Source organism: Amblyomma maculatum, chromosome 2 (assembly GCF_055883805.1).
Source record: "Amblyomma maculatum isolate TAMU_Amacu chromosome 2, ASM5588380v1, whole genome shotgun sequence".
In the NCBI taxonomy this organism is placed as follows: Eukaryota; Metazoa; Arthropoda; class Arachnida; order Ixodida; family Ixodidae; genus Amblyomma; species Amblyomma maculatum.
In genome coordinates this window covers 129,078,174-129,099,647 of record NC_139345.1, presented here as the reverse complement: position 1 = coordinate 129,099,647, position 21,474 = coordinate 129,078,174, and the positions used below count along the sequence as shown (strand labels likewise).

At 47.7% G+C, this 21,474-nt stretch overlaps 1 protein-coding gene across 1 annotated transcript; it reads right to left on the bottom strand.

Annotated features, from left to right (window-relative positions):
* Window positions 1-4,353: 4,353 nt before the first annotated feature.
* On the bottom strand, window positions 4,354-21,213 carry LOC146199839 (alpha-(1,3)-fucosyltransferase C-like). Its single transcript, XM_084592204.1, has 3 exons — window positions 21,012-21,213; window positions 7,651-8,020; window positions 4,354-5,035 (listed from the first exon to the last, which is right to left on the bottom strand). The coding sequence occupies exons 1-3, from the start codon at window positions 21,211-21,213 to the stop codon at window positions 4,354-4,356; spliced, it is 1,254 nt and encodes a 417-aa protein (XP_084448330.1).
* Between the last annotated feature and the right edge of the window lie 261 nt (window positions 21,214-21,474).

Below are 21,474 nucleotides of genomic sequence, written 5' to 3'. Positions count from 1 at the left end.
AACTGGCCAGACTCCACAAACGGCAGCAACAGCATACTGATGCTAGTCCCCACTAACTCCGGAGACGTGACGTCCGACCTGGAGAAAAGGTCTAGGTTTGGTCACCGTTTGGCCGCCAAGGGTTTCAGAAAAACAGATGAAGCGGTATTTCGGGCCGTGTACAGTTGTTCGCCGCGTTGGTTAATCTAATTACGAAGTGTTTCCCTATGTACCGCAACCGCTGTCAAGCCGTTCCTCGCATCCGGACAATATGCACATAGTGAGGCTTAAGCCATATTACCAGTGACCACCATGAACCTTTCCCGCTACTACCAATAATTCCGAGAACGCGGGCACTTCTGCGCGGTAGTTAATTCAATTTGGGTTTAGCATCGGGCTTCTTTTCGGAAGGAGGCAGTGTAGCCTAAGAAGAGAAAGTGCGAGCGTTTTTAGAAGAATGAAGACGTTGGTTCACGCGTTCTTTGCGGCGTTTCATGAGTTCCCCGCTATCGCGCTGGTAGCGGCTGCATCCCTGATTATCTTGTTGTTGTGGCTGTAGGAAGAAGGAAAAGAAAATGCACGGGCCTGCCACTGGCTGCGTAGCTGAGGCATCTCCGCTGCCTGGTGCAGACAGAAGATAAAATAGACAAGAAATAAAAGGAAGAGGGAGAGAAAGACGCGCGCCGCAACAGCCGTCGTCCACCACTGAAACGGTGGCGGGTGCAATGACAGCCTACAACCCATACATAATCTGTGGCCGGCTAGCCCCCGGCGGTTGTGACCTACCTGTCCCAGCGGTCGCTGTTGTCGTCCTGTCCTCAGGTTAGGACGTAATAATATAAAACCCCGGTTTAGCCGAGCCGTATGAACGTGGTTGCGTGGGTAGAGATAACGTGAATGCAAGGGTTTTGGCAGGGCGAATCGAATATCACCCTCTCATATGAAAGGAGAGGCCCGAGTTGGCAGCTCCTGCCAAAATAAATGTCAGGTAGCCCTATGTCTACTTAGTGATCGGCCATGTCAGCTGTCAACTATCGCCTCCCATGTAATGAAACAGTTACGGATGGACGGACGAACACGATCCGCGAGCATGAGCCATTAAAGCATTCTGCTTGGGAGCCATCCTACTCCTACGTCGACTGCAATGACACGGCTTGCGAAGGAGCGCCGTCGCTGTGCGATGGCGTGATAGCGTAAGCTCAGCCTACATAAAAAGCACTGCTTCAAACGAGCCGTATGAACCAGTCTGCGTGGCCTAGGGATAGTGTAAATGCAAGGGTTTGGCAATCTGATTCTGATATCACCCTCCCACACGAAAGGAGAGGCCCGAGTTGGCAGCTCCTTCCAAACGTAATGTCAGAAAGGCTGTTCAGTTTTGTCTGTATCGGACGGACGGTTACAGCGAGTATGAGCGCCTAAAGGCTTTCGCCCTAAATAATAAAAATACAGAAATGAAAGTAAAATATAAAAATTACCGACGATTACGTTACTTCCTAATGCGAAATTTGAGCGCAGCAAATAAGCTTTTTCACCTTTTCGATAGATTGAGGCAAAGAAATCGAGCAACACATTTATGCGCTATCACAATTTTTTTATTTTTTTTTTTAACACGTATTCCTTTAACAAAGACTCCACTAACAGTTCTTGACAGTCATGAAGGAAGCTTTGTGGTCGGAGAAATAGACTGATATATGTTCGACTTGGTACACCAATGCTTGATTCTCAAAGACGAGATCTATACAAGTGCCTCGCGAGGTTGTCACAGCCGTGGGACGCGTTACGAGCGAGAGGAACGGGATACGAAGAAGCGTACGTGTGCTGGGCGATGTCAGCGCACGTTAAAGATCCCCAAGTAGTCGAAATTACTCCGTAGCCCTCCACTACGGCTCCTCTTTCTCTCTTTACCCTTTAACTCCCACCTTCCTCCTTTCCCTTACGGCGCGGTTCAGGTGTCCACAAACTCCTGTGACAGATACTGCGCCTTTCCCTTCCTGTGAACCAATTATTATTATTATCTACGCGGTCACGTTGTCTTGACTCGCTAGTGGCGGCAGCGGCATCAGACAGTCGCTGCTAGCGCTTCCTCCGGCGACCCCTTCCCCCCCCCCAAACCCCCTTCCTTTCCTTGTGTTCTCCGGCTGCTCCGCGCTTCCTGCGAGGCTTCGGTTGCCAAGCGCCGGCTCGAACTGGGGGGATGAAAGAGGGGAGGCGCTGGTTACGAGGCCGACGCCGACGCGAAACCCAGGAACGAGCGCCAAATAGGTGCGCTCTAATAAAACCATCACAGGGGTTCAACACTGCTAAACCAAGTGTAGAGTGAAAACGTTCTCGGCGGGCGACCGAGCGTTGCATTGAACACAACCAGCGTCGCGTTGAACGCACCAAAGCTTACCGTCGTTTTAAGTGGTGGTGGGGGTAAGGGTGTTTATTGCGTCTAATTAAGGGGACACTTAAGCTCCGCCTTTAACAGTATGACGTGATAGCGTAGGCTAGCAGCCGACAGATAAAGCCCCACTTTAATCATATGAACGTGCTTTAGCATCTTATACCTGAATACCAACCAGGATCCTGGCAGGCTGATTCTGACATTACCGTCCCATGTGAAACCGGAGACCCAAGTTGGCAACTCCTGCCATGGTGCCACAGTGCCACGCCGACGGCTATAAAACCTACAGTAGTGTAGCTTTCGCTAAATAAACGCAATGGTTAGTTGGTGAAGGAGGAGGATGAGAAGAGGAAAAGGAAACGCAGGGAGGTTAATCGGAAGAAATTAGTTGTTGAAACTTTAACTGATTCACTTGGGTGGCTCGGTGAGGGTGCTGAAGGGCAAGGGGATGAGCAGCACGGTGACAGCTAGGCCTTCGTGACGCTGTCGTCGTGTTTTGTTTTTTAGGAAGCATGGCTTCGTTTTCGTGGCAAACCCATACCATATGGAAAAGGTCTGCTTTTTGACCGCAAAATGTGCATTACGCTGAGAAAGTACACAAACTAATTTCAGGCAGTCTAGCTGGGCTGTTGTAGGACAACGTTCGTAACCGCCAAAGGCGGCACTCCTCTGATTTATCGAGTCCTTTAGCAGCTTCTGAGAATAGTCTCGCTAAGCCGACGTGTTACCGTATCTCGCGGTGGTCATGTGAATGCAATGAGGAAGGATCCCGGAAGACGAATGCTCGGACTGCGGCGTGCGCACACTCGTTTCCTTCTACCCCTTCGGTTCAGACAATGAGAGGCCGTCGTAGAAGGCTCCGGAAGTTTTGACCCCCCGGGCATTTTTAACGCGCACTGAGATTGCGCAGCTCACGCGTACTTTGTCTTTCCCCTCCATTGAAAAGCGGCCGCCAAGGTCGGGATTCGATCTCGCATCCTTGGTTTCAGTAGTCGAGCACACTAACCACTGAGCCACGTCGGCGGGTCTAATAGCCAACAGTTTAAATGTTCATTAAGATGTACAAACTCGCTTTATTTTTTATTTGCCCTTGATAGAGTTAAGCAGTTACGTCTCTGTAAGCACCAGCGCAGGACCCGGCGATGGCCGTTAACTAAGGCCAGATCTTTCATACAATTCAATAAACTCGTCTATCTATCGAGATCGAGGCAGGGCTATAGTATAGCCTCTGGCGTCTACAGTTGACACTGGCTACAAATGCTCTCGAGCTGTTCTCCGGATGCCCTTAACATCATATGCTGCCGTGTACGAGCTCCTTGTCCCCGTAAGGTAATTCAATCACGTAATTTCAAAATTGCGCATCACATTTCCGCAGGATTTGTTTCTATTCTGCTTTTATATGCAAAAACATACATGATAAACTGAGAATTCTTCCCTTTTGCGAGTTACTATTGTAACATGCTTGTGGTGAAGTACAAGTTGGAAGAAAACTTTTTCCTTGCACAGTTGTGACATGGCTGCTTTCTGTACACCATGATACCTTTTATATTAATTCATTGATTTCGCACGTATTGCTGACCAACCATGGCCTGCAGGACCTTTAAAGTTTTTCAAAGCACATAGGTACTTCAATGTATAGCGCACCGCGATTAGAACCATTTTAACATCTGCACCTGGTGTCACGCAGCCCATTCGAGGGCTCCAACATTTCTGGCAGGTATACTAACAATCAGCATTTCAACATTAATCGAGCAGTCATCTCGTGTAAATCTATGCGCACCACTCCTTATTTCTACTTGCAACACGTGCGCTTTCATGAAAGCTCATGTCCTTAAAAGTAGTTCTTACTCTGCGGAAGAAAGTGATCCATTCTTCGCCTTACTTAGAAATGGTAACCTACACAGTCTCTCAGTGTATTTCGTGGCTCACCACTGCCTTGCAGCGAACATATACCTATCATGATGAGGCACCACTAAATTAACTTTCGATTACTCTTTCAAGGTGTTACTATCTCTGCTCCAGACCCGGCAACGCGACGAAGTGTTCCACCAGTGAAGTAGGTCTGCGACCACCGACGTCTCTTTGAAGGAGTCGCTGTGCAGCTTCCGGCAGAGTTCACAGTAGGTATAATACGTCCACGGCTTCACCTCGTACTTGCTTTTCCACTTAAGGTAGCCGCTGTAGAGGCTGAAGTTATTCGCCACTTTCACAAGGTATAGCGCTAGGTCCTTCGGAGACCTGAAGCTCAAGGCGTCGATGAAGGAACCAGGTGGCGCCACACGACTGTAGTTGGCCCCACCGAACACCACGGGGACGATATCGTAGTTAAGTACCTTGAAGAGCTTTTCTGTGACGTAATCCTTGCAGATGCAGTTCTCGAAGGACAAGTAGAAGTAGTAGTCTCGAGCAAAATAATGGTAGCAGGCGGCTTCCCTTTTGCGAGAGCACCGCTTGTCACCACATTCGCCGTATACGTCGACGTAAATGTGTTTACGTAGCTCGGTTACGAAGTACTCCCGCTTGCCCGATGTTTTGCAGTTACTGACTGCCCAGACACCAATCTTGGATTTCTGTTGCCAGAGTCGCTTAATGACATGCATAGGGGTCACCACACGGCCAGCTTTCTTGATTATGACCTTGCCGTAGGTGTCTAAAACGTCAGAATCAAGCCTGCGGATGGAGTGACAAAGCAGAAAGCATATCAATGAAATAGACATAGAATATTTGTTCTTATTCCCCCCTTCAGTCGCATTAAATAACAGTAGCGCCTATTGTGGCTTTTCAAATTTGGCCCTGAGTATATATCGCGCGCCGCGCTGAAAAGCCTAATATGAAGTTGCAGGTTTTAGTATAGAGGTAGGCGCCCAAATTGTTCGCTTCTGCGGCGTTCATGGAAGTCCCGCCCGTCTTAAGCAGCAGGACGTAAAGGGCCTTACTTTAGAGAGATGGGCAACACTAGGGATGATTACAAGCCACACGTTGTGGCTGGCTGAGACCTAAACCACCTCTAACTCTAACTTTTTCACATAAGGCGTACAGCTCAGTACAAAGAAGGTTCGAACCTCTGTGCTAATACAACATATGTACCGTTCTAAAAACCCTCTCTCATTCATATCTTAGTTTAAATATACAATGTCCGTCAATCATAAAGATTGACAGCAATACTTTTTTCTCGCTATATATGTGCACGTTCGCGCAGTTTCCTGCGAAAACTGAGACGACAATAGGCAGAGGAGAAAAGACACGCCCTCGTCTTTATTAAATATTATGAAATTCAATGAAAAGATATATATTTAAATTGGTTCTCTTCGGCACCTCTGTATAGAGCCATTCTCGACTAAAGGGCGATGTTTGATCATCAAGCACGGCCTCTCTAAGTACCTTAACTAAATTTTGTACAGTTATATCATTGTTGGAACCTTATCGTCAGATCGAGTTTCGACCGGCCTGTGCCGTGGATTGTCCCAATAGCTGTCATTGGTTTGTCTTTCAGCATGTCGTGATTTCGTGTCAGCTTACGTAATTCTTCAGCTCACTAGGAACATTGTACAGCATGTATGGTAGCGAAATTGTTTCCATCTATAGTAAACATTGCGAGAGCTATATTGCGATTTATATGTCACCTATAAAGCAAAAAAATGCATGATCTGTGGTGCAGTGTTGTATGGCGTTCCAGAATTATAATTGAACAAGACATAGGGAGGCACTGAACTAGTTTTAAGAGCATTGTCAATGTCCACTAAAGCACATATGGTGATATTCTTCGTGCACCACCAGTGCACACTGAACCAGTTTAAGGACATTGTCAACGTCCACTAAGCACATATCGGTGATTGTATTGTTGCAATACCAGTGAAATCATTCGAAATTGTACTACATATTGCATGAGCAGCTCTGCGAAGGCAGTTCAGCGGCATCTTCACGGCGAAAACGGGACCGAGAAGAAAAAAGTACGACCCAGTACGGGACCCAGTACGGTCATGGACAGAGCTTTACCCTCCTGGTCACTTTAAGATGCAAGCACACATGGAGTCAGATATCAAATGCATTTTACATTCGCATAGCACAAGTGCGAATATGCAACTTGACCATCCGGCATGAAAAGTTAACGCCCTATCACGAAACCGGAGAAAGACGAACTAATCATGTAGTAAGGCTCGAGTCTGCAGCTGGCGTACAAATCTTTACCACTCGCATGTCCTTCTGAGTTGTTGCCGGTATATTGTAGCACATTTAAGCTGAAGTTTTTCTCAATCCACTTCACTAAACGATCATGCTTTTTCACAAAACAGCCTTGCAGCGTTTCCCAAGTTGACATTTTCCAGGCGTTAATTTCCAGCTATCAACACCTTCGACTCCGTGCTATCTCTAGACGATGTTGGGAGAAGCATGGGACCGCTAAGAAATTTGCTAACAAAGAGGAGTGAGAGGTTGAATGTGTGGACACACTTGTGCACCAAAACTTAGCGAGTGGCTGTTTGGCAAAGATGCTTGCTCTAAAGCATTTGTAGGTAGGAAACTTCTTGTGTATCCTTGGTGAACTTAATAACGGTCCCTCAGGAAAGTACGATAAACTCTCTTGTAAACATTTTCGTTTTTTAAATTAATCCTGTTGTGTCTAGATTTAACTTCCCTCTTTCTTATACTAAGTAAGGAAAGTTGTACTTGTGAGTTCGATATGTTCGTACTGTGCTTTGCTTTTCTTAGATGATCGTGGTATACGAGGCGCCAAAAAGGGATGGAGTAACCGCTCCTCCACGCTAAACACAGTGTTAAAGAATGCCGTACTGTAAAAACACAGCAGGCAATGTCCGTACAGCACCACTACCAAGGAGCCAATAATGTAAAGCATATATACGTGAATATATAAACTGTATCGTAATCTGTTCGCTTAAAAGTGGCAGAGAACTTCCCTCACAGCCAACACTAGCCCTTCTTTGCATTCTTCCATGGATGCTTCCTCCATTTCCTCAGAATTAAACGCACTTGTTTATTTTTAAACATTCATCGTTCATTGTGCCCGCCGCCTTTAAACAGTTTCTTAGCGGGAGGAAAAGCAACAGTTTAGCAGGACGAAATTCAAGAGACCTAAAAGCCTAACCAAGAGTGCGTGACGAGCGTGGGCGCAAAAGGGTCCACGGCCGCCACGAAATACCTGGCAGACCAGTTGTAAACTACCATGGTGAAAATTTACAGCTACACTTGTCTTGAATGAACTTCTACAATGTGCATAGATAACATGCTGTCTTCACTTATTTCCTTCTTCAAACAAACCCATAATTCACCTGTAGGTGAATGTCCAATTGATAGTTTTCTTGAGGTCTTTGAAATTGTCCACAGGAGTGTGCCAAGGAGGCTCGAGGGACCAGAATACCCACTTCTGGAACGCAGACCGCTGTTTCGGCATGCTGCTAGGGTCGAGGTCGTGACCGTAGAAAACCACAGCGTCGGAGATATTCAACGCACGACGGTTATTTGTGATGTAACAGCGATCTGGGCAACCTTTGTTCTCGAGGCCAGGATCTCCCTTCTCTAAATCTGAAAACCAACTGCCATAAATTTTGGTCCAAAAGAGAATCCTCGGCAAGTCAGGCTGTCCATCACGCCTTTTGCGGTAGAAGAATGCGGTCCAAGAACTGTCGCCAGCCGGATTATCTGCGAGGAGAATGTTTGTGGCTGACTGTGCTCGCTAAGCGCCGATATTAGAAAATTTCTAGTTTATCGGGCTCTAAACATAGCGCATGCACTCCTACTGTCGCAGCAATCGAAAAAGCAACTTGAAAATACTGAACAATTTTTGTGCATTGTCTGTTTTATGTCGTCTACTAATTCAGGGATAATGCGTTTTACCTTTTTAATAATCCAAAGCTCTTCAATGCACAGTACCTCCTCACATAGCGACAAGTCATATCTTCTCTTGAAATCTGGTAAACATCATTCAGCCTTACATTCGCGGTCAGATATTCTGCTATTCATAATTGGGCATTCGGCTATTTGTTCGAAATCTATCTGTGTGAATGGTCTTGCCTAAATATCCATTTTTTTTTAATGCGTGCCCATTCGATGTAATGGTCTGATACCGCATATAGGCTTCCGACTGGCATCAATTTTCTTTTTATAGTTCATGCGGTGTATTTCTGCTCACAGCCAAAGACGGTCTAATTTGCCATTTCATCGACGTTATTTCTGAACCAAAGGAAAGAAGAATGCCGGAATGGCTAGCACGTACGTACCTGTGGTGGCCGCGTTGAGTATGCCGCTGCTTCCAGTGCCTTTGTGCGCTGTGTGGCCTCCGGCGTAATATGAGATCCCCACTGGCGCTGGCTCTGTATAGTTCCCAGCGTCATAGAGCAAGAATGTGACATAAGCTATCAATGTCAGTGCCATAAATGCGGCAGCCAAAATCCCCAACCGCAGGATCGCTTTTCCGATTCATTGGTTGTATAAGATTACAGTTGCTGAAAAACACAAAAGACAACTAATCATGCGGAGTGCTCCGTACTGCTACCGACGGTATGGAGTTAGTTTACTAGCATGCCTAAGAAATTGCCCAAACCACGCAGTCGAAAATCCTCATGATCTGCTTCTACCACAAAGGAGTACCAGGGTTGTGATTGGCTAAATGTGTGTCAAAGCTACGTACGTTAGCTATTCCAGTCAACTTATCCAGGGTAAATAGGGTCGTGTAGTCAATGCGTTATGTAATGACTAAGAATGTTGGCGTTCACCTGTTCCTAAGGACACTATACGCAAACCTGATCTTTAAATAGGGCTATGAGGACCTTCGCTATAAAACTGGCTCCGACATGCAGAACCTCGCTTCTCTGCTGACTCCCTGTCCCCGTTTTTGGGCAGGATAGAAGGAGGGAACAAGAAAGGAAGGGGAAAAAATTATCTCTAGCTTAGCTAAGGTTAAGCGTGGATATTTCGAAGCGAAAAGGTGCTCGTCTAGATTTGCGCTTTTCATATCTTCGCTGCTTTTTAGCCAACTCCCAGCTACCATATCTGAATCGGCGTTTCAGCGCCGTCTGACTGTTGCTTCTTCTTCTCCCATGGCGAGTGTCTGCCCCTGATCTATAAGCAAGCGCGCCTTATATAAACGCCCCTCCCCCCTTACAAATTCGCACTGCGCACGGCTGCGGCGAAAGGTTAAACGGTGGTGAAAAGGAGAAGCGGCGGCTTCGAAAGGTAAGGCGACGGAGTCAGCGGCGGCAGCGGCGTCTGCGGCCACATGCGCCATGCATGACGTTACTCGGTTTCGCGCATGCTCAGAAGTGGCATATCTGGAGCTCCGGCTCACGCGAAGCACGGTGTAACGAGCGTAGTGAAGCTTTTCGCTTCGCAAGCGGCTTGATGGAGCGCTCATGAGATGCTTTCTAGCACTCGGCAATCTTTAAGATGCTCTCGTATACACTGAGACTCTAAGTTCAAGTTTTGAATTGGGAGGGGAGGGAGGAGCAGAGAGGATGGAGTGTAAGCAGGTGATCCCAGTGGTTTTTTCGCGTGATTGCTTCGTTTTCGTCGTATTTATTTTTATCTGGGTGGAGCAAAGCCTTAGGCTGAGTTGTGAGTCAGCGCTTGTACTGTGGCCTCCTTTTATCTTGTCCTGTGTGTTCCTGTTCGTGCTGTTTAAATTAACAAAGAAAAGAGTGGACTGCTACAGTAGTGGCATCCGGTTCTCCCCGCAAATACTTTTAGAGCTTTAGTGCAGAAACGCATTCTAGGGCTGAAATAAATATCCTTCTTTTGGCGTTTCTCGCCTACAATATTCTGGCCGGTTGCTTCGGGTCCGTTCAAGTTTTTGCAGTCAACACAGTGTATGGCGTTGTCTAGATAATCGTTTCAATGCATAAGAGGGCTCATATGGAGATAATCACGCATTTCCCTACGCAAGCATTAATAGCAAATGCCTCAAAATAGGCCAAAGCTTGACCAGCAATAAAACTTTCGTAAACATTTATCTACTTAAATCTGTAACGCAATAATTAGCGCACATTAGTACAATGATACCTATAATATATATGACAAAGTTATTTGCTTTACCATTTAAGGGCGAATTGAAAGCTGCCCCGAAGTATTTTTTTTTTTGTTATGGCTGCTTCTTCGTTTCAGTGGTACGCGAGATTGACTATAACTGTCGCTGGCCACCGGGCTCACGCACTAGCCTCGTTTCAAAATTTCAGTCTGGGGAGCCATCAACAGCTTCCCGGGGTGGCCGAACTCCAATCCTAAAGGCACCAAAAGTCCACGTGACGGGTTTAAACTCCACAGTGGTGTTTTGTTCTAGCCCCCCCCCCCCCCCCCATGTTACTTACTGTGCAACCCCGAACTTTCGATGCGGAGGTAAGTTTTACTGTCGAGCAAGCCACAATGATACGTCATGGCCGTGCCCTGCTACCTGCCAGTGCACTTGCAAAAGCAGTCATGTGTTATGCTATCAGGTCGTCATGCACCCTGTGTAAATTATTCACCCATCCGCGCTTGGTACTGTCTGGTGGCCCATTGACGTTCTCACTGTAAACAAGCACGTTTTATGAATAATCCCTGCATGTTTTTTCGGCGAGCGGAATTCTAAAGCTTTCAGCCTTACCAGCGCGCGCCTCTGTCTAAAACCCGGCAAAGCCTATGAGGCTGATGTTCGATCAATAATGGCACAGCACACAGGGAGAAACTTATTGGAAATGTGGTCACGTGAAGTGTTTTATTTGATTTCAGGGTGTCCCTCATCACCTTCGTCCTAAATTGTCCGTGCCCCCTATATCTTATTGGCCACGGGAAGTGTGTTCCTTGTCCAGTCCGCCTGGCTGCGACTAGGTTGCAACTCAAGAGCCACCCTGATTTCTCGCTCCTGACCGGACTCGCAAACACTACGAACTGAAGGTGACGTAACGACCACAACTTATGATCCTACTGACTAAAGAAAACTTCGGTCCACATTGGAGCGCACAGTGTTCGGTCCATGTCATTCGTTGCATTTATGGACCTATATAGGCCATCAGCTGCTGACGACCTACGGTAAAAATTCTGTATGACTTTCCTAAAAACGAGGAGCAGTATTACCTTTATATGTTCCATAGCAATTCCAAACATTATTGACATCAACTTGAACCACCTAAAAATAAACTTCTGCATTAGATTTAAAACAAAATAGTTGATCCATTCGCATATACTGGGACCGACAAGTCCCACAACTTTTTTCGGACATATTGCTTTAAACACTTAAACAAATTTCAGCCTCACGCTGTTTCAAGCATTTTATTGAGAAATATTCAGCGCACTCAGTGAGGTATTTTTTGTCAAAATTCATATCAGAGCTAAACAATGTGTCAAAAAGTGGTATCGAGAAAAACGCCATTTTATTTCAACACTTGTAGCATCATAGTTCAGAATGCATCAACGGAGTACACGGACTTAGCTTTCTTGTTGCCCTCCCCGAAACCATTCGCTGAGTTATTTTATTTGTTTTCCGCATCCCTACCTCCCTATGGGGAGCTTAGCCGTATTGACACGCTTCTTGCCAAGCCGGTTGATACTAGCTTGAAACTAATCCCTTGACTGCGTTCTCAGTATTTTCAGAACAGCACTCAGCTTATGATCGTCATTATAGCAGGTCACGGGTTCTCAAATAGTAGTTTTCCTGATCTCAGTCCCAACGCAAATTTTACCAGAGGAGTAGCATCAGGGCAGGGGATTTAGTGTTTCATGGTTGCTGTGTGTCCGGAAATGGCTGCGCTTGATTAAACGAAGTGGCGATGATAAAGCCGGGACCACTTGCCTATAAGCCTGTAGAGCACTTAGCGGCCTGCCTTTAGGACATTATGTCTCACAGCTATGAAGGCACCGGTGCAACCGGGCGATTTTAGAAAACTCAGTACACAAGGGTCCGTCACCGCTACACTTCCTCGTCAACATTGTAGGCCGCTCTCCTCACGGTGAAACGCAATACTCGGCAGAATATGGTTCGAAAAATACAACACATGTGAAAATAAATAAAAAAGAACACGCTTGAGTGCATTCAAAAAGCATTCGTTGTGGGATAATTTGTATTGAAATTAAAAAACAATTTACCTTCTCTAGCCAATTTAATATAAAACTTCTCCACACGCGCGAAAATAGGGACGTGGAACAACGTGCAAAGAAATCGCAACATGCTAAATAACGCGTGGCAAGACACTCGCATCATCATTTCAAAGGACTTTGGGCACACATGAGCTGTTGCTGCTGCAAGAATTTCTTCTTAACAGGGGAACTATACTTTAGTGAGAGGGAAATGGCATCAAAATATTTGTGGATATTACCCCACCACGTCATTAAGGGTGCGATATCATCTGTACTTAAAACCTTCACACCATCAAAGTTTATACAAGACCGCAGACAGAATAACAGAAATTAAGCTTCTCGCCTTTAACTAATGTCTTTTACTAGCTGCAATGTACGAATAGAGCAAGCTTGCTGAAAATATTGTAATCGAACGTGACCCTCTTAGATACAAAGAATGTATGACATTTCATCCTACATCATAAAATATTACTTTTTCTTTCTTTTGGTTACAGCACCTCTATCATTCAAAGAGAAATTGTACTTGAGCCTTTTCTCTGTTTTATGCATCTGTTTTGATCGTCGATATATTATTTTTCTGCGTTACTTATGCTTTTCCTAATGTGATGCCCCACTGATGCCTTTAAATCGCAATGACTATGACGATATTATTGATTAAAATTATGCTCTGGTAGGTATGTAAATTTACCTCCGCAAATACGTTATTCGGTCAAAGGAATGTGATATGGCAATTGCCACACTCAGGTACGTAATTAACTTGAACACTTTAAAGAACTTCATTACTCATTCGCCAAAATCATTGTCTACATTTGTTACATGGACGCTTGCACCATTTGTTAGAATTCGTCAAGCTTGCTTCGACTTATTCGCCCGCCTAGTTTTTCCTGATTTTGCGTAGTTACGCATTCGAGGGGGAACAAATCAGTTGAATCAGGCATTTCTTACATTCGGATGGCTGAAAAAAGGAGCAAGAGCTTCACCGTTTGCTCTGCCCCTTTGCCAAACAGAACAGGGCATCACGACGGAAGAAATCCCGCTCCGATTGTCATCGCCTTCTGTGAGCAATTACGCAGATGCAGCATAATGTTTGGCAGATCCTTAAGCTACAACCTGAAGGGTATGATGCAAGAGCATTATATGAACACTGCAGACGGCTGTGGGCCTTTCTACGATGTAGTGTAATGGCCTCGTGTCACAGAAAAGCTTCTTTTGGCGCTGTTGTTCGTTGTTCTACCACGAAAATCAACGTGGGGCACCCACAGGGAAACCCGCAGATGGCGCGCTTGCAGTGCGTATAAAAGGTGCTCCTAGTGTTTGTTTTGCCGTACGACTGTATGATAATGATTGGAAACAGTTCTTTAGCATGCTGCTAATTTTTCTTTAGATTGCTTCAGAGACACGGGCTCTGTTTTATTTTTCATTTACGCGAAAACCCATAGCCCACAACTAAAGTCGAACGAATGTGCCTTCATACAGTCTAGGCGGAGCGTGTCTGACTCGGAACTTATAAGCCACTGGTCCGGTTCCTATCTAGCTATTATAGTTTACTTTCAGTGTGATTAATACTTCATATTCCTGAAAGTAACATTAACCCTAGGGTTATGTAGCGACTCTAGAGCCAATCCTTGTCTCATGTATTCGTCATAGAGAATTCTGCGGGACTTATTGTCCCTCCATCGGGCAGTCCGGACCATGTGGACACTGCAATAAGGACGACACCTGCGTTGCATTTCTCTTTAAACGCACTTATGACGTTAGAATAATTCTCCCACGTGGAACTGTGTAGTATTATGACTTCTAAATTTTTATGGTAACCATTCCCGTCAACTGAACTTAGTAAAAGTAACATGATCCATTTTGGTTCAATAGGAGACTTGTGGTGACAACTTATATCACTCCCCACCCCCTTGGTCCCATAAATTATGTTCATAGTGTTTTAATTTCTTGTCATCCTCTAATTATAACAAAACATGAAAGCACAATTTCAATCACGCACAATAATGACATCTAAACCTTTGAAGTAATTACTACTCTGCAAGAGCACGCGTTTTGTTTGTGTGCGCAGATATTTGATATGTAAGGTGTTTATTGGAGCACCAAAACCATAAGCAACGTGCGCAAACTGAAGCGACGGGGGTTGCGTTCGAATCAACAGTGCAGTGCCAACAAGGCTCCGGCTCCACTTCGTCTACCTCTTCGGGTTGGCGCGCGAGCTGATGGCGATCGGGATTACTACAATACCCCCGGCGGAAAAGGAGCCATCCTGGCGACTCATGGTGAGGAAAGGGTAGGGGGATCATAATACGTCTCGAGGCGGTCGACATGTACAGTTTCTCGGCCGCGGCGGCGATGATCTGGAGATGGGTTCAAGGGCTCTACTACGTAATTGACGGCAGAAGATTGTTCTAGAATGCGGTAAGGTCCATGATAGCGCGATAGGAGTTTGGATGAGAGGCCGGGTGCTGGGGAAGGCACCCAGAGCCAAATGAGGGCACCTGAGGGATATGAAGGCGCTGGATTTGTAGGGTCACGGTTATGCTATTGTTGAACCTGGTTCTCCGTTGTGAAGGAGCGCGCCAATTGTCGGCATTCTTCGGCAAATGTGTGCGCTTCAGACAGTACAGTGGTCTCTGAAGCGTCGGGGTGGTAGGGCAGGATAGTATCCATGGTGGAGGTGGGTTCACGACCATATAAAAGAAAGAAGGAAGAGAACCCGGTCGTAGTCTGCGTAGCCGTATTGTAGACGTACGTTACGAAAGGCAGCACTTGGTCCCAATTAGAGTGAGCGCTATCAACGTACATGGCTAGCATGTCACTAAGAGTGCGATTAAATCGCTCAGTCATGCCATTCGTTTGGGGGTGATACGCTGCGGTGCTCCGGTGAATGATCTGGCACTGTTTGAGGAGCGCTTCGACAGTGTTAGGAAGAAACGCACGTCCGCGGTCACTGATCAATTCTTTCGGTGCGCCGTGACGAAGAACGAGGCGATGCAAAATGAACGAAGCAACATCTCGTGCGGTGGCAGACTGCAAGGCCGATGTTTCCACGTAACGGGTTAGGTGGTCAACGGCTACGATTACCCAGCGGTTTTTAGCCGAAGTGGCCGGAAGCGGGCCATACAGATCGATACCGACACGGTCAAAAGGGCGGCTGGGGCAAGGCAATGGCTTCAACGGAGCGGCTGGCTGAGGGGGTGGATTCTTGCGACGTTGGCAGGCGGTACAGAATCGGATGTATTGACGAATGAAGCGGTACATACCGCGCCAGTAATATCTCATACGCGGTCGAGAATAGGTTTTCATGACACCTGCATGGCCGCATTGGGGATCGGCGTGGAAAGAGGCGCAGATTTCAGCACGGAGATGTCGCGGAATCACGAGACGCCACTTTCGCCCTGTAGGATAGTAATTGCGGCGGTATAAAAGTCCATCACGAGTGGCGAAGTGGTGGGCCTGACGACGAAGTGCACGTGACGGAGACAGCTCTGCGGGCGTAGACAGGAATGTTAAGAGGGAGGATATCCATGGATCATTCTGCTGCTCAGATTTCATGCTGGTAATGTTGAGCGGCGACATATCGTAGGCACAAACAAAGCCAGCCGTCGAGTCGCTAGAAAGCGGTGAACGGGAAAGGGCATCAGCGTCGGTGTGCTTGCGTCCAGATCGATAGATGACGTGGATATCGTACTCCTGAAGACGTAACGCCCAGCGGGCGAGGCGGCCGGAGGGGTCTTTGAGGGAGGATAGCCAACAGGGCGCGTGGTGATCGGTAAAAACGTAGAATGTGCGACCGCAAATATAAGGACGAAACTTGGTAATGGCCCATATGATGACCAGACACTCTTTTTCGGTCACAGAATAGTTCGATTCCGCTTTCGTGAGGGTACGGCTAGCGTACGCGACGACATTTTCGAAATATCCAGGTTTCCGTTGAGCAAGAACAGCGCCCAGACCTACGCCGCTTGCATCAGTGTGTATTTCGGTCGAGCAGGCAGGGTCAAAATGGCGCAGTATAGGGGGAGAGACCAGTAGACGGCGTAGTGTACTGAACGCAGCATCACAGGCTGGTGACCAAGAGGAGAGGTTCGGGCCTCCGGCGAGAAGTTGCGTTAAAGGGGCGATGATACTGGCGAAGTTGCGGATAAAACGGCAGAAATACGAGCATAGATCGATAAAACTGCGAAGTTCTTTCAAGGTTGTGGGCTTGGGGAAGTCTGCGATGGCACGAAGTTTGGTAGGATCCGGTAGAACGCCATCCTTGGATATGACATGACCAAGTATTGTGAGCTTGGTAGCGCCAAAGTGACATTTTTTCAAGTTGAGCGGTAGGCCGGCTTCAGTAAGGCACGTAAGGGCACGCTGAAGGCGCAGAAGGTGGGAAGGAAAATCTTTCGAGAAAACGACAATGTCGTCTAGATAACAAAGACACGTTTCCAATTTGAGCCCACTGAGAATGTTATCCATCATTCTCTCGAAGGTGGCGGGGGCGTTGCACAGTCCGAATCATCACATTTAATTCATACAAGCCATCGGGAGTGATGAAGGCTGTTTTCGGGCGGTCAGCGAAAGCCACCGGTACTTGTCAATAGCCATAGCGCAAATCTAGCGACGGAAAGAACTCCGCTCCTTGCAAACAATCTAGCGCGTCGTCAATTCGTGGTAATGGGTAAACATCTTTGCGGGTTATCTTATTTAGACGCCGGTAGTCCACACAGAAGCGGATCCATCTTTCTTCGTCACCAACACTACGGTGGAGATACAAGGGCTATGAGATGGTCGTATGATGTCCCGTTGAAGCATATCGGCGACATTGTCACGAATGACGCGGCGCTCAGTGGGCGACACGCGATATGGTCGCTGCCGCAGGGGAGCATGAGGACCAGTGTCAATTGCATGAGAAACGGTCAAGGTGTGGCCCAAGGAAGGCTGGGACACGTCAGAAGATGCACTGAAGCCCTGAAGGAGGGCGAATATTTGGTCCCGTTGGGCGGACGGAAGGTCGGTTGCGATAGCTCGATGAAGGGCGTCGACAGGGAGCTCATCACTCGTAGTAGCACAAGACGTCAGGGCAGCGACATGAGGAAAAACTTCAGGTTCAGAGAACATGTAAGTGCGATCAGGGTCCAGCTCTTCAATGTAGCCGAGGCACTCCCCGCGAAGAACAGCCGTTGGGCAGGGAAAAGGGTTGGAAGCATAGATGACATAGCTGCCATCAGAAATCGCTAGAACGGCGAAAGGAAGAAGGAGGCTGTTACGGTGGGCGGAGGCGAGTTTGAGCGTAAAGAGAACAGGACTAGGGAGGGCAGATGTCGAAATAAGGGGAACGAGAACAGAAGAAAAGGGAGGAATGTCGGTGTCTGCAGCTACAAGGAGTTTAGCAGGGCGCACAGTCGGGTCACACAGGGAAACATTACACACAGGGGAAAGCTCAACTTCAGCACGGGCACATTCAATCACAGCACTGTGAGTCGACAGAAAGTCGTAGCCGAGGATGATGTCGTGGGAGCAGTCGCACCACCATCTCGACGAGATACGTAATGTCTTTGATGCAAACTCGTACCGTGCACGCTGCCCCAGGGGCGATGCGCTCTGAACTGGCCGTACGAAGCGAAAAGGCAGAAAGCAGCGTCGTGACCTTGCGAATTTTGCGGCGAAGGGCATCACTAATTACGGCAACGGCAGCACCTGTATCCACCAGCGCAAGAACGGGAAAACTTCTACGAACACTCCAATGACGTTGGTGGGAGAAGGCGGAGGACTTAACGAATTCGTCAAACGCGCAGTTCTTGCCTCCGGAACTGCGGCATTTAGTTTTCTCCTTGCATAAGGGCCCTGTCGCCGGAGCATCGGCGAAATTGAACGTCGGCGAGGCGAAGGCGAACGGCGTGTCGAGTACTGAGCCCGAGGTGGAGACGATCCAGAAGAGACGTTGCTCAAGGGCGGCTCGGGATCGTAGTGGTACTGACGGACTGTGTTCTCAGGATGAAGCGGGCGCTGACGGCAAAGGCGAGCGACGTGACCCGGGAGCCCGCAAGCATAGAAAATTGGGCGATTGTTGGCGGTTCGCCATGGGTTCGTAATGCGGCGTCGCGGTCGAGGGATTGGAGACTGAGGGGCCATGAAACGAGGTGGAGCATAAAATGCAGGGCCGTTCTGGTAAGACGATGTAGGAAGCGGACCGCGCGTTCCAGCGGTTACTTGAGCGTAAGTGAGTGGTGCTTGCACAGGAGCGATGGGAACACTAGAAGGCAGCGCGTCGGCGACTTTCTCCTCGATAACTTGGCGGATAGCCGGCGAGATGGATGGCGCGTTGGCCGGCGCTAATTGCGAAGTGCAGACGGTCGGTTGAAATCGATAAAGGAGGGACAGCTGGCGTGCAACTTCTTCGCGGATGAAGTCTTGGATATTCTGCATAAATTGAGACTGTTCCACAGATGGCGTAGCCAGTGCCAAGCCAGCAATGCCGGCAGGTGCGGCAGCCCGCCGCGTAGAAGCGCGTTGCTTTCGTAGCTCGTCAAACCTCTGGCACAAGGTTATAATGTCGGATACTGAAGCAGGGTCCCTGGCCGACATCATATAGTACGTATCATCAGTGAGGCCTTTTAGAACATGTGTGACTCTTTCGGGCTCGGGCATGGACGGATTGACCCGCTTGCAGAGGTCAACCACGTCCTCAATGTAGCTGGTAAACTTTTCCTCGGGAAGTTGAAGCCGTGCATGGAGGCGTTGTTCGCGCGGAGTTTGCGTACCGCATGACGGCCGAAGACATCGGCGAAGTTCTTTTTGAAGACAGACCACGTCGAAAGATCGGCTTCGTGGTTTCGAAACCACAGGTTTGCCACGTCCGTGAAGTAGAAGAGGACGTTGCTCAGTTTTATGGAATCGTCCCAGCGGTTGTAAGTGCTGACGCGCTCGAAAGAGGCCAGCCAGTCGTCAACGTCATGGTTGTCGGTACCACTGAAGAAAGGTGGGTCACGGGGGCGTTGTGCCCAGGGACAGAAGATGGTGGCAGGAGTGGCAGGGATGGGCGCCGATGGTTGGCTGGGAGCGTCCTGCATGGTTGTGACCGAAGGCGGTGGCGTGCGGTTCCGAAGTTCCAAGGTGAAATTTGAGAGGAGGACTGGGGCGACGACCGAGACACCTCCACCAAGTGTAAAGTGTTTATTGGAGCATCAAGACCGTAAGCAACGTCTGCAAACTAAAGCGACGGGGGTAGCGTTCGAATCAACAGTGCAGTGCCAACAAGGCTCCGGCTCCACTTCGTCTACCTCTTCGGGTTGGCGCGCGAGCTGATGGCGATCGGGATTACTACAGATAGTTTAATATAATAATCTGATTAGGGTCATGTTTGCGTTTTCAGTAAAAGTTAGAGTATGTTTCGTGGAGGACCCGACGACCTCTGCAAACATGCAATGTAATTGCAATATTCCGTGCTAAAAATATCAAGCAAGGATAATTCGCTCACAATATTAAGCAGCACATGTTTGGTAAGAGGTCGAGATTCAGCTTTCGGCATAATTGAAACGGCGCCTTCTTATCCCGCGCGATTCAGCGACGGCTTTCAGTTTTAACTACAAAAACAGATACTAGACAGTCATTTACAGCAAAATTACTTTATTACCAACTCAAGTAAATGTAGCTAATTAATTTTTATTAATAGGGTGGTGGGGTTAATGTCAAAGGAGTTTCCAAGCTTGGTACTAGACAGCGCCATATCAGCTCTGACATGAAAAAAAAACACTTTTGCAAACGCCTCAGCGCGGAATATTATGATGCGTTTCTCCGCGAAAGCCTACAATGACGCATTCGGCTCCCAGCAAGCTCTTTGAATGTGGTACGTGCCGAAGTTTCTGTTAGACATCAGAGTGAGCTTGCCGCAGTGCGCAGTGCGTCCTCAGCCGTCGCCGGTCAGGTGTGAAATGTGATCTGTGAGCCCGGTCCTGGCCGTTCTATATTACGCATGGGGCTTGATGCTAATTGTGGCCCTAACGCACCAGCAACGGCCGCTGCCCACTCCACGACCACAGCTTTCGGCAGTCGTGCTACTGTAGGTACTCACGATCGCTTATGCCTTCTCCATACCACTCGGTTTACCAACTAATCCCATCTGAAAATGTTTGCACGTCCACTTGTGACGTGTTGCAATTGCTATTGATTCCCACCGCTTTCATTACTACGTCGTGTCATGTGCTTCCTTTTCCTGCATCAAACTGAGACAAATGACTGCACAGTTGGAAATGGCCGTTTTTTGCCTTAGAGCGAAGGGCAAAGTAAAAGAATGTACCAGACATAGCCAATCAGGCGCCAACTGCGCATGTCAATGTGTTTCTACATTCTTCCGAGCTTCATGTATATGTAATGCGCTCTGTAAACACGTACTTGAAGTTGTGCTCTCAGCCCCGTTAAATGATTTACGGTTGTATTCACTTGTCATCGTGCCTTACAAAATACAACAAAACAAAGAGTAGAACGTTGTGTTAGGCAAGGCGATGCCCTCAAGGATGCAGAATGTATTCGAAAGAGTACAATGTTGTCTTGAGCAAGGTGATGCCATCAGGGATGCAGAAAGTATTCGATGTGTACGTACTGTCCAGGGCCGCCTTCTGTCCGTTGCGGCTACCTGTGACGTTTTGTTCGTTAGGTCCACCAACAAGGCCGGATTTTGCCACAGGCCCTGGTTCAACATAGCTCGCACCTCGATGCAGCGAGAATGCGGTGTAATAAGCGGCCAGTGACACACCCAGAAATGCAGCAGCCGAGACACGCCTTCGCAGCATCGGTCGCTCCATGTTTCACCTAAACTCGGTGACGGCTCCTGGAATGAGCACAAAACTCAACAGGTCAAACACTATAGAGATATCTGATGAGGATAGTACGATGTTTAGACATACTGGGGTGTCAACGATTATACTACGATACGTAGCAGCATCAGCCTGAATCTTGTAGAGAAAGTACCATGCTTGCTTCTAATATCATAATAACAATAAAAGCAACAAAAGCTCTTTCGGTACTCCACGGTGAATAACGAGGTATAACGTCCTGTTTACTCC